A 12,543-nucleotide genomic window follows, 5' to 3' on the forward strand; every position below is an offset into this window, starting at 1 on the left:
AATTGTCTGTTAACATTTGTAGGCAAAGTCACCTGTAGAAAACTATTTAAATTCAGTACTGCTTAGTGAAGATGAGATTATTTAAGATTATTAGGGAATTCTTAACTCTAAACTTTTTTTAAAAAATAAGGCTGTTTTTAAGTCTATTTTAAAGGGCATTTTAGATCTGACTGATAAAGTTAGTAAATTCCTATGTCAGATTCAAGGCAGACTGACATTAAGTATGAGTAAGACTTTTCTTTCCTCCTAATAATAGTGCTAGCTGAACAAAGTTCAAATAAGAAAGAGGGCAGTATACATATTATATATTACTGAAAACTACCACCAGAAATATTGAGTCACTTCTAAAACACAAAATGTCGCTGAAGCTAGTTCACAACTTGGCTGGGAATATACCATGTCAAAAATATACCATGTCAAAAAGATAAATGTTTCCAAATTGGCATGCTAGTTTTTAAGTCTTTTTTTTTTTGCCACAGAAACAGAGTTCTGTGATAGAAGGAGGGATTTCCTGACCCAATGGCAATAGTCTAAACTTGGCAAGTAGGAGTTTGTTTATTCCATTGAAGTGGTGCTCCTTTCCATGTGTTGGGAAAAAGAAATGAAGTTTCTGGCATTACCCTATTGAATTCACCAAGTTAAATGCCGGATTGTAAGGCCCTCTTTTCAGTCAGAAAAGATGCTCCCATTCATGACATCTTTATAGGAGCAGAGGAAGTATTTCATGAACTATGGTTTAAGTGCTCAGAAATTTTAACTTATTTGTGTGTTGCAAATTCTGGGACCACAAGATAATAGGTTCATCCTTGAAACCAAGGATGAACAGGAAATTTACCATCACCAAGTTGTTCATAGTTGGGAGACCAGAAAGTAAGAAAGCACCTGCAAACTGGTCTTGATCATTACCAACGTGTAGAGGAGAAGGTACTATGTCTTCTACCAAGGTCAAGGGAGGGATGAGTCCGGGCTAAGATGTGCAGAAAAGGTGCTGAGCTGAGTATTAAAGGATGAGTAGGAATTTAAGGCAAAGGAAGTACATTCCAATGATCTCTTCTAAGTTGTGAGGTTTGGACTTTGAGTCATGGCTTTGAGCCATTGAAAGATTTATGTAATGAAGGTAAGGCTGACAGTGGATATTCAAAGAGGAGAGAAATGGGTGCAGGTAAGGGAAGGTGATCCACAGTTTGTGGGGTCCTTTGAGTTGCCTTTTGAGGGACCTGTGAAACTTTACTTAGCTGTTTAAAAAAATTTTTTTTTTAGAGATGGAGAGCACAGAGAGGGGCAGAGAGAAAGGGAGGGAGAGAATCTCAAGTAGGCTCTGCGTTTAGTGTGAAGCCCGATGCAAGACTCCATCTCACAACCCTGAGATCATGACTTGAGCCAAAATCAAGAGTCAGATGCTTAACAGACTGAGCCACCTAGGCGCCCCAGATGGATTTGTTTTGTTTTGTTTTGTTTTGTTTTAAATAATCTGTGTGCCCAATATGGGGCTTGAACTCATGACCCTGAGATCAAGAGTCACATGTTGTACCAGCTGAGCCAGGCTTTCTCAGTCTTTCTCTTTCTACTGTACCTAGCCTTTCTAAGTCTGTTTCATCTTCTGTGAAACAAGGAATTTTAAAACCTACATGCAGGGGGCGCCTGGGTGGCGCAGTCGGTTAAGCGTCCGACTTCAGCCAGGTCACGATCTCGCGGTCCGTGAGTTCGAGCCCCGCGTCGGCTCTGGGCTGATGGCTCGGAGCCTGGAGCCTGTTTCCGATTCTGTGTCTCCCTCTCTCTCTGCCCCTCCCCCGTTCATGCTCTGTCTCTCTCTGTCCCAAAAATAAATTAAAAAAAAAGTTGAAAAAAAAAAAAAAAAAAAAACCTACATGCAGGATTGTCTTAAAAATAAGTAAAAAAATATGAGGTACCTGGAACTCAGTACAGAGGATTGCTTAAGGAGCAGATAGGAAGGAAATTTTTGAAAGGAGTCCTTTGAAAGGAGAAGCATCAGTAGGAGACTGGTGGAGAATGATCAACAACACAAATCTCAAAATTTAGTCACGGGAGATTAAAAAGCATTAGTTGAAATTTGAATTGAGATTAGTGGTTATTTTAGCAAGAGTACTTTCAGTGGAGGTTTGAGGCCAGAGACCAGATAGCAGTGAACATTCAGTGAAGAAGTGTTGCCTTTTCTTGACAAAAACTTAGTTTTAAAAGATTCTGTACTTTTTCTTTGAACCTGTGCCATCCATCATGAAGGTTCACATTCAAGGTAATGCTTTTAGTCATTGTCAGTTGTTTTAGATAAATGTACAGTTTTGAAAGTTTATTTCTATGCCTTTCCTAGGTACTTATTGCCAGGTTGGAGGGCAGTTTAGTATCTTAATATTTTTTATTTTATGTACGTTGATGTTTGGTGAGAGATGCGATTAAGTAGCTTTTCTTAAAAAAGGAAGCCCAGCTTATTAATGTTGAGCATTGGAATAGAGATGCAACATTTAGACCAGAGATAGTGTTTGTCTTTTTTTTATTATTTATTTATTTATTTATTTATTTATAAGAATTTTTTATTTTTTATTTATTTTATTTTTTATTTTTTTAAATTTACACCCAAATTATTTAATGTTTGTCTTCTACTATGGAGTTTTCAAACATTCACAAAAGTAGACTCCCAAGTACCCATTAGCAAACAGTTAAGATCTAGACCATCTTGTTTCATTTGTCTCCTCCCCTGCCCCCACCCCCTGCCCAACTTGGACTGTTTAAATTACAGACCTTTTGTCATTCTACCTATAAATACTTCAGTATACACCTCAGAACTTACTTTAAATACAACAACACGACCACTATAATATCACACCTGACAAAATTAGCAGTACCTGAGAAGAGGGATTCATCAGCTTCCCAAAAAGGGGTCCAAGATACCAAAAAGGTGACAAACCACTCTAAGTCTTGCCACTTACTGTTGTGTGCTTTGGGGCATTGGCTTCTAACTTGCCTGCAAACTTCCCTGCTTCTCACTCCCCCACCAACCTGCACCCCTACCAATTCCTTAGATGTGGTAGGTACCCATAGGTTAAGATTCCTTGGAATTAAATCAAAGCTGTTTCTGGCCTGGTCAGAAAAGATGCCTTATTTTTATCAATATGGACTTTACTGTATCTTACATTCACTCTGCGACATTATATTCTCATATCTTGAGTTCTCACCCTTCTTTCAGTTAACTATTTGGCAAAATAAAAGTCTTTTTTTTTTTTTTTCTTTTCTTTTTGCATATGGAAACGTCAAGCAGTCCAAGGAGGCTGCACTGTAGTCAGTGGATGAGCGAGATGAAAACTCTCATTAATAGTTGAGACATTGTTTTCTGCTACAGCCCTAAGCTATGATTTTTAGGTCAGTTTATCATTTCTTCTGTTAACTGATTTCTCAAATAATTTTTCCCAAATGAAAATAAACACTATACTAAACACAGGGCTTCATACACATTTTTTTCTACATCTATAGCGAAGAGTCCATCTTCTTTTTTCCAAAATTCCTTAATGTGCATCAGTGAGAGGGATGATTTCATCATGCATGGACATGTTTGTAGTTTTTATTTTGAAATAATTATGGAATCATAGGAAGTTGCAAAGATAGGACACAGAAGGCCTATGTGCTCTCTACCCATTTCCCCCCACTGGTTATATCTTACATAATTATAGTACATTATCAAAACACATTGGTATAATGTGTGTGTATAGTTCTGACATTTTACATTGTGTGTGTAGCTTTGCATAACCATCACTGCAGTGATGATAAAAAACTACTCCATCACCACAGTTATCCCGCATACCCCCCCCCCCAGGACTCCCCCTGTAGTCCTACCCCTGCCCCCACCCCATCCCTAACCTGTGGCAACCACTAATTTGTTTTCAATTTATATAATTTTGTTATTTTGCAAAGATAATATGAATAGACACGTTTTGAGACAGGCCTGTTTTTACTCAGCATAATGCCCCTGAAATTCATCTAAGTTTTTGGTGTGTGTTGATAGTGCAGTCTGAAAAAAATAATTTTTTTAAGATTTTATTTTATTTTTATATTTTAAATGTTTATTTATTTATTTTGAGAGAGAGAGAGCGCATGCACGCGCATGAGATGGGGGAGGGACAGAGAGAGAGGGGGACAGAGAATCCCAAGCAGCCTCTGCACTGTCAGCCAGAGCTTGATGGGGGACTTGAACTCACAAACTGAGACATCACAACCTGAGCTGAAATCAAGAGTTGGATATTTAACCAACTGAACCACCCAGGCACCCCTTAAGATTTTCTTTTCTTTTGTTTTGTTTTGTTTTGTTTTGTTTTGTTTTGTTTTATTTTACTTTATTTTATTTTATTTTACTTATTTTTTTTAATTTTATTTTTTTTAATTTACATCCAAATTAGTTAGCATATAGTGCAACAATGATTTCAGGAGTAGATTCCTTAATGCCCTTACCCATTTAGCCCATCACTCTTCCCACAACCCCTCCAGTAACCCTCTGTTTGTTCTCCATATTTAAGAGTCTCTTCTGTTTTGTCCCCCTCCCTGTTTTTATATTATTTTTGCTTCCCTTATGTTCATCTGTTTTGTCTCTTAAAGTCCTCATATGAGTGAAGTCATATGATATTTGTCTTTCTCTGACTAATTTCACTTAGCATATAATACCCTCCAGTTCCATCCACGTAGTTGCAAATGGTGAGATTTCATTCTTTTAGATTGCCGAGTAATACTCCATTGTATATATATACCACATCTTCTTTATCCATTCATCCATCGATGGACATTTGGGCTCTTTCTGTACTTTGGCTATTGTTGATAGTGCTGCTATAAACATGGGGGTGCATGTATCCCTTGGAAACAGCACACCTGTATCCCTTGGATAAATGCCTAGTAGTGCAATTGCTTGGTCGTAGGGTAGTTCTATTTTTAACTTTTTGAGGAACCTCCACACTGTTTTCCAGAGTGGCTGCACCAGCTTGCATTCCCACCAACAGTGCAAAAGAGATCGTCTTTCTCTGCATCCTCGCCAACATCTGTTGTTGCCTGAGTTGTTAATGTTAGCCATTCTGACAGGTGTAAGGTGGTATCTCATTGTGGTTTTGATTTGTAATTCCCTGATAATGAGTGATGTTGAGCATGTTTTCATGTGTCGGTTGGCCATCTGGATGTCTTCTTTGGAGAAGTGTCTATTCATGTCTTTTGGCCATTTCTTCACTGGATTATTTGTTTTCTGGGTGTAGAGTTTGAGGAGTTCTTTATAGATTTTGGATACTAATCCTTTATGTGATATGTCGTTTGCAAATATCTTCTCCCATTCTGTCAGTTGCCTTTTAGTTTTGCTGATTGTTTCCTTTACTGTGCAGAAGCTTTTTATTTTGATGAGGTCCCAGTAGTTCGTTTTTGCTTTTGTTTCCCTTGCCTGTAGAGACCTGTTGAATAAGAAGTGTCTGTGGCCAAGATCGAAAAGGTTTTTGCCTGCTTTCTCCTTGAGGATTTGTGGCTTCCTGTCTTATATTTAGGTCTTTCATCCATTTTGAGTGTATTTTTGTGTATGGTGTAAGAAAGTGGTCCAGGTTCATTCTTCTGCATGTTGCTCTCCAGTTCTCCCAGCACCATTTGCTGAAGAGACTGTCTTTATTCCATTGGATATTCTTTCCTGCTTTGTCAAAGATTAGTTGGCCATACGTTGGTGGGTCCATTTCTGGGTTCTCTTTTCTGTTCCATTGACCTGAGTGTCTGTTCTTGTGCCAGTACCATACTATCTTGATGATTACAGCTTTGTAGTATAGCTTGAAGTCCAGGATTGTGATGCCTTCCTGCTTTGGTTTTCTTTTTCAAGATTGCTTTGGCTATCAGGGTCTCTTCTGGTTCCATACAAATTTTAGGATTATTTGTTTTAGTTCTGTGAAGAATCCTGGTGTTATTTTGAGAGGGATTAAGATTTTATTTTTAAATAATATCTATCTGCACCCAGCATGAGGCTCAGACTTACAACCCTGAGATCAATAGTGGCATGCTCTACCGACTGAGCCACCCTGGCGCCCCCATTCTGAATATGTTTTTAGAATAAAAAATAAGTGCCTTGTTAGCTCCATATACCAAAATTCAGTCCACTCACAGCTGCCCAACATCAAGTTTAAAAAGGTATAGATTTAAAAAGGCTTGTAGATTTTGTGGGTATTTTACCATGTAAATATATGTAGTAAATATAGTCTGTAAGTTTTAGTAAATTATATTTGCATTATAAAATTACCATTAAGGGGTGCCTTGGTGGCTTGGGCGGTTGAGTGTCCTGATTCCTGAGTTTGGCTTGGGTCATGATCTCACGGTTAGTGGGTTTGCGCCCCGTGTCAGTCTCTGTGCTGACAGTGTGGAGCCTGGGTTTCTGCTGCTATCCCACTCATGCTTTCTCTTCCCAAAATAAACAAACGTTAAAAAAATAAAATTACCATTAAAACACATAGTCTTTTTAAAGTAGATGATATATTTAAATTAAATGTACAGAACTTGTAGACATTAAATTTATGAAGCTTAAAAATAGTGTAAGACTGGTTACACTGGTTCACTGGTTATCCTGTTTCATAAATGGCTTTTCATTTAAATAGGAGAAATTTGGGTGAGACATTCTTTTTGCTTTCTTTGGAGTAATTTCAGATGTATAGAAAATTGGAAGGATGGTACAAAGAACTCTTATATGCCCCGTTTACTAACTTTTAGCATTTTTCGACATTATTTTTCTACATTATTATTATTCATTCACTCTATCAATCAATATACACCCATGCTTATTGTGTGTATGCATGTGTACATGTATCAATCAATGTACACACATATACATAATAAAATTTATGATTTCGGGGGGGTTATTCTACAGAATAAGGATATTCTTTTTTTTTTTTTTTTTTAAGGTTTTATTTTTAAGTAATCTGTATACCCTACAAGGAGCTTGAACTTAGAAGGGTTACATGCTCTACTGACTGAACCAACCAGGGGCCCCGCTACACAACAAGGATATTGTTACACAACCACAGCACAGTTTACAAATTCAGAAAATTTAACATTGATGGAATACTTTTATCTAATATGGCTCTTTTTATTCTAGATAGATAGATAGATTTATGTATGTATGTATGTATGTATTTCCCCCCCTCTCTTCCAGAAGCTCCTTCATGGATGGATGTTGTCCTTTTTCTTTAATTTTCTCTAATCCAGAATGTTTCTTCAGCTTTTGTCTTTTACGACATTAACATTTTGGGGGAATACAAGCCAGTTATTTTATAGAATATTCCTTACTATGGTTCCCCATGATTAACTTTAGGTTTTACATTCCTGCCTGGAGGAATACCACTGGAGTGATATTCTGCCCTCAGGGAGTTAAATCTAAAAATCACACATTGTCCATCAGCAATGTCCATTAGTCTAATTTTGATCACCTAGTGAAGATGTTGTTCAATTTCTCCATTATATGGTTTCTATCTTTACTAACACAAGTAATAAACAGTCTGAGGGCAGATGCTTCGAGAGTATGCATATATATATCCTGCTCTTTCAAACTTGGACGCAAAGATTTAGGGATGATTCTTAATGAATCTTGTTTAAATTAATCATTATTTTGATTGAGTTCAAAGAGTCAGCCTTTCCAGATTATCCCAAAAATTCAACTTAACTTTGGAAAAATTTATTTACTTATTTTTTTTATGGCTTTTATCTGCATTGCATATAATAGTTGCCAGTGTGTTGTGACTTACAATGTTTTTTAAGCCTCTGGATTTATTTTTAATCCTTTGCTGCCCTCTGCAGGTCTATGGATATAAATCTTTGGAGCAAGGTAAGTACTCCTAATAATGCAATTCATAAGGTGATTTCTAAAATGCTTTTAAGAGCAAAAGGTATAGTAGCTTCATACATTTATGATATATTATTATAAATTAATGAATTTTACAGTCTTGAAATCGGTAGTTTTCAAACTGTCTTCCTAGAGCCTGAAATTGATGATTGCAGTGATCCTTGACTTCGTCCTAAATTCTTCATAAGGTTTTCATCTTTTCCAAAGGACAGCTGTTAACATTATTGCAGTGACATTTGGCATAAAATTTAATAATTAGTTTTTAAATTATATATACATATGGACATTTGTGTGTCTCTGTATATGAATGATGTATAGATCAATTTTAAATTGCTAGTTTTTTAAAAAGTTAATTGCTTTTATGCAAGAAGTACCGTTACCCTTATGCTGAATTGCAGGAAACATTTGTAGCTAAATAAAATCAGAACATACATCATTAACAGGAATTTCCAATTTGTATATTTTTTAAAATCTAAATTTCCATAGGGGTGCCTGGGTGGCTCAGTTGCTAGAGCGTCTGACTTCGGCTCAGGTTATGATCTCACAATTTGTGAGTTCGAGCCCCGCATTGGTCTCTGTGCTGACAGCTCAGAGCCTAGAGCCTGCCTCGGATTCTGTGTCTCCCTCTCTCTCTGCTCCTCCCCCACTCACGCTCTGTCTCTCTCTCTCTCTCTCTCTCTCTCTCTCTCAAAAATAAATAAACATTAAAAAAAATTTTTTTTTAATCTAAATTTCCTTTAATTCTGTTTTAAGTATTACTTATACTGCCAAACTATACAGTCAGTTATAACTTATGCTTGGGATATCTGTATTTAGAAATGATTTTTTGACTAGAAAGATTTTTTTATTGGTTTATTCATGAAATGTGTTTTTGTTCAAAATTTAGTATTAAATGTGGCTATCTTATATCTATTGGATGGCTATAAATTACAACTTCTAGTAGGATTATATTGTCTATTTTCTGTACATGTCTGTGTTAGTGAAAAATAGTTTGTAGGTAAGAACTGTTTCATTTTACTTTGTTTTTAAGTACTGTCTACCTTAAGTAGAGGTCTACCTATCCTTTGAATTGCCATTAACTGCAGCATGATTTACATGGTGGAATAAAGTGGGATGTGGCCAATTTTGCCTAATTTTCTATATTAGCAAATAAATAGTAGTAGAAGTAACTGCATTTTGAGTTGTCAACACTTGTAATATGTGCCAGGCAGTATTTTAAGAGCAAATAAATTCAGTCGTAGAATACCCATAAAGTAGTTTAGAATTCTTAACTCCCTTCTTACTATCTTCAGCCCAAGGATACATAGTCAAACACTGTGTCCAAAAGTCACAAGTCAGTACTATAGGTTTTGTAATCATTTTCATGATGAAATACATATTTGGATTTCTTTTGTTAAAATTGGCTTGCAGAATTAATGTCGAAGAATTAGTGGTGTGTATGTCTTTGAGTATTTGTGCATTCCTCTTCTAAGAATCCTTGAGAACAAGCACATTAGAGCTCTTGACCCCTTTGGTTTTAATGCCATTGAAATGACTGGGAAAATGTCGTTGGAAAAAAAAAACAAAACTAAAAAAAATTAAGCTATTTACGAGTCCAGGATATTGTTACTTTATTACTTCTGTAATACTTCATTTAAAGGTGGAAACTGGCCCAGTGTCAACAAGACCAAAACAACATGATGAGAAATAATATTGGTTGGTAATTCCTATAAGCTCTGTCCTGTTTCTAACAATTTATTTAAAACAATATATAAACAAATCGGTTTAGTGACATTTCATGAAACACTGTAGTTTTTCTTCGACGTGGATTTGTTTTGTTTTTGTTTTTAAAGACCTATTATTTAAAAACGAAACAATCTCCTTGGCAGGTGGGGTAGTGTTGAATAACTGTGATATAGAATAATACCTTACTGGGGAGAGGTTTTATTATTTCAAGAATTCAATTTCAGATTGTATTTGTTCTTGTTTGCTTCTCTTGCTGCAATGCACGCATTTTCTGTCTTACCAGATAACAGAACTGTTGTACAAGGATGGACGTTATTGCCAGGAGCCTCCAGGACCAACGGGTAGCGTTTCAATTTCGATGATTGTAACTTATCCACAAATCCATTCTTCTGTGTAATGATGGGCTAGAAGGATTACAGCAGTAAACATTTTCTTTTTGAAAGTGAAATTTGAAAACATTTGGTTATAAATCTTTATATTGATAACTACAACATTTTGAGATCTATGAGGTGTTTGGTTTTATCATTATAATTTTTTTAAAGACAGGGTTGGAGGCTTTTTCCTTCTTAGATATTGAAGAAATGCCTCTTATAGCACCTACCAAAATAGGCTTACAAACCAGTATTCTTAGTGTTTGTTATTTTAATGTTTTGGAGGTATAGTTAATTTTAAATTTGTAAGATAGTAAAAGAGATCTTTAGATTTATTCCTACGTAAATACAATTTATTATCCAAAATGCCTTATTTTGACATTTAATGGTTTTTGTTTTCCACCTAATGAAGCCTAGAATATATGGTTTTCTTTAAGAAGGTACCCTTCTTGAAAGTTCAGATTTTCTATTCTAGGTATTAACATATGGCCCTCTACATTTTATGCTTGAACGCATAGGAAAATTACTGTTGTTACAAAACATCTTTGTTAATCTTGGTTTTTCATTGGCTAATAGGCAGCTCTCCACAGGATTACTGTATCTGCTTATTAAAATTATTTAACTTTCTGTACTCAACATTTAGCAGCCATTTCTAATTTTACGTGTTCCCCAAATATTGTCCACAAAAAAAAAATTAGTACCGAAATGTGTACAAGGCATTTATTTATTCTTCCTACTCGTGATTTGGACAGGAAAGGGGTAAGGCCTTGGGCAGGACCACTTCTGTCACAGAGTGGTGGAAAAAAATAGATTGAAGTAAGATTCAGTACTGAAAAGCTGTCACTCGGTCTGAAAATAATTAATATTCCTTTCACTCACCAGTTAGATATGTGCTCCCAAACCACATAATCTCTATGCCTCAGTGATCATTGTTGCCATTTCAGAGCCTCTCATCAGGGTGACATCTCACACCAAAATGATTTCTTATAAATTAATCTTGATAACATGACAGTCTCAGTAATTTTAGTGGAATGCTTTCTCTTGTTTTTTTCCACAGAAGCTGTTGGCTATTTTCTTTATAACTTGATTGACAGCATGAGTGACTCAGAGGTACAGGCCAAGGAGGAGCGTTTGAGACAATACTTCCATCAGCTGAAGGAGATGGTACCATTTCATTTTTTGCTATATAATGCCTGTCCTGTCTGACATGTATCTATTAGATTTGAAATTGCTGCTTTTAAGTACAACCAGACCACTTCTCAATGACATACACGAGTTGGAGACTTAAATTATGTCTGAGATAATTTCTGTTAGACAAATTTCAGTTTGGTTGTCTAAAACTCAGGATGTTTTTTTTTTTTTTCTTCCTCCTTTCCCTTTGCACAGAATGTAAAAATTCCTGAAAATATCTACAGAGGCATTCGTAATCTACTGGATAGCTACCACGTTCCTGAATTGATTAAGGTGTGTGAAATAGTAAACTTTTTCAAAATGCTTGATTTATATATAAAAGCATGTTAAAATTTGACTTAAGTGTGATGCTTTTGGACAAAAAAAGTTTACGTGGCAACCATGGAAATAAGGTTTTTTTCATTGATGGTTGGTAAATATTGCTTATATATCTCAAAGAATGTGTTTAAAAGATTAATTACAATGGTTAATGAAGTATGAATAGAATTTCTGGAAGATTGAAAATATGAAAAAATAGTAAAATGAGCTGAAACTCCTAAAATCTGCTTTTGACATTTGCTGATATACTTTTCCATATGTTTTTTAATTCTAATTTAAATCTCAATTTTAGGATGTTAATATGTTGGTTGACAGAGAGAAGATAGACTCTCGAAAAGTAAGTAGGTTTTTTGAGTAGATTCTAGATGCTATATAACCACCACATTTAATGAGAATTCTAGATTGTGTCCTTATAAAACCAGTGATTCCTAACATTTTTGTCATCAGTACATATCTAAGAAGTTAGTAACAGCTATTCCCTATCTTAGAAAAATCAGCATATCTAAGAAATTCGCATATGTATCTCAGGAACTTCAAAAACCCTTGGAGTCCATCCACATCCAGCTCCCCAGATTAATATCCTTGATAGCACTTTTGACATCTAGGAAAGGTCAGTTTAAAGGGAAGAATGACAAGGGGTACATTTTCTTTTTGTAGTAAATTTTTCTTTTTCCCTTCCTGTAGACTACGCAGCTTACATCATCTGTTTTGGAGTCTACACTTGAAAAACTAAAAGCTGAAAATCAACCTATAGGAGATGTCCTAAAACAACTCATACTAGTACTTTGTTCAGAAGAGGTAATATTTGTTTAAGTATTTCAAATATGCTATTAAGGTAAAAAAAAAAAAAATTCTTATAGATAAAAGTAAGAAAGCCAAATATAATATTTATGATTTTCACAATTGATTATTATACATCATGTGTGAAGAGTGCAATTAAATGAAAGGTTAACTAATTTCAGCTACACCTTGAATGGCATGTTTTCGGGTTGCTGTAGTTTGTTTACGATAATCTGCAAAGTGAATGATAGTAACAGCCGTGATAGGTTTATCATACATGCCAAATGTCCTTTCAAGCCATGGCTCCGG

The 12,543-nt window shown here is 35.5% G+C and overlaps 1 protein-coding gene across 1 annotated transcript in view; it reads left to right on the plus strand.

The window, feature by feature from the left end:
* Positions 1–12,543, plus strand: part of LRPPRC (leucine rich pentatricopeptide repeat containing) — a 111,181-nt gene that overhangs the window by 42,872 nt on the left and 55,766 nt on the right. Inside the window, exons 15-20 of the mRNA XM_060607488.3 lie at positions 7,804–7,831; positions 9,858–9,915; positions 11,003–11,109; positions 11,332–11,409; positions 11,747–11,791; positions 12,139–12,252. Of these exons, the coding sequence (XP_060463471.3) occupies positions 7,804–7,831; positions 9,858–9,915; positions 11,003–11,109; positions 11,332–11,409; positions 11,747–11,791; positions 12,139–12,252 (430 nt within the window). The remainder of the gene's footprint in view (positions 1–7,803; positions 7,832–9,857; positions 9,916–11,002; positions 11,110–11,331; positions 11,410–11,746; positions 11,792–12,138; positions 12,253–12,543) is intronic.

Source organism: Panthera onca, chromosome A3 (assembly GCF_046562875.1).
Source record: "Panthera onca isolate mPanOnc1 chromosome A3, mPanOnc1 haplotype 2, whole genome shotgun sequence".
Taxonomy (NCBI): Eukaryota; Metazoa; Chordata; class Mammalia; order Carnivora; family Felidae; genus Panthera; species Panthera onca.